The 738-nt window shown below is 32.4% G+C and overlaps 1 protein-coding gene across 1 annotated transcript in view; it reads left to right on the top strand.

Moving 5' to 3' along the window:
- LOC119593674 (biogenesis of lysosome-related organelles complex 1 subunit 5-like) overlaps positions 1–738 on the top strand; it is a gene marked incomplete in the record, with an annotated part of 5,393 nt that overhangs the window by 2,363 nt on the left and 2,292 nt on the right. The window contains 3 exon segments of the mRNA XM_037942631.1: positions 8–90; positions 256–330; positions 479–592. Of these exon segments, the coding sequence (XP_037798559.1) occupies positions 8–90; positions 256–330; positions 479–592 (272 nt within the window).

Here is a 738-nt window from a genome sequence, read left to right as displayed (position 1 = left end):
CCCCCAGATGTAAATGAGGTTTTTTCAAGATTATTTGATCATCGGCCATTCCTGAAAGGGGAAATCGAGTATTTTAAAAAAGAGTTTGAGGTGAGAATAAATTTGTATTAAATTTGTATTTTAGGCATGTGATTGGCTTATTGAAATAGGTAACTGGATTGTAACTTGACTAAAATTGAATAAAGATATTGTTGAAGAGTTGTTTTTATTTTATAGCGATTGAGGGTGAATATCCATTTTCTAAAAAAATTCCAGGAAAAGCGAGGAGACAGAGAAGTGGAGCAGCTCTTCCGATCTCTTGAACTAATAACAGAGATAAAGGAAGGGCAGGTATGATTATCTTTCGAAGGAATTTGACAATTGAATAGCTAAATGAAATATATTTTATTAATATTTTTTATTTATTCAGCATGAGTATGGTGATTTGACCATTTTCAGTTTTGCCTTTTAGGTTTATGATGTGTAGTAATCTTTACAGATTGAGAAGATTGTCAACTCCTCAGATGACAATCTCCCACGCACAATTGCAGACATCCAAGTGGCTCTCCACATGTTAGAAGATACCATTGATACTGAGAAGAAATTTGACTCGGTAAGAACTTCCCTTTTTCAAGGAAGGTGTGTTTGTTAATGATGATAAGAGGAAAATGAACTAAAGATAGAGAAAGTTTTTATTATTTTTTTTCCATAGGTCTATTAATCTGGTGAGGTTACTTTGATTAATGATTTCAAAATGTA

This window comes from Penaeus monodon, chromosome 32 (genome assembly GCF_015228065.2).
Source record: "Penaeus monodon isolate SGIC_2016 chromosome 32, NSTDA_Pmon_1, whole genome shotgun sequence".
Classification (NCBI taxonomy): Eukaryota; Metazoa; Arthropoda; class Malacostraca; order Decapoda; family Penaeidae; genus Penaeus; species Penaeus monodon.
The sequence above is the reverse complement of the archived record's forward strand: the minus strand, read 5'-3'. Positions and strand labels throughout refer to the sequence as shown.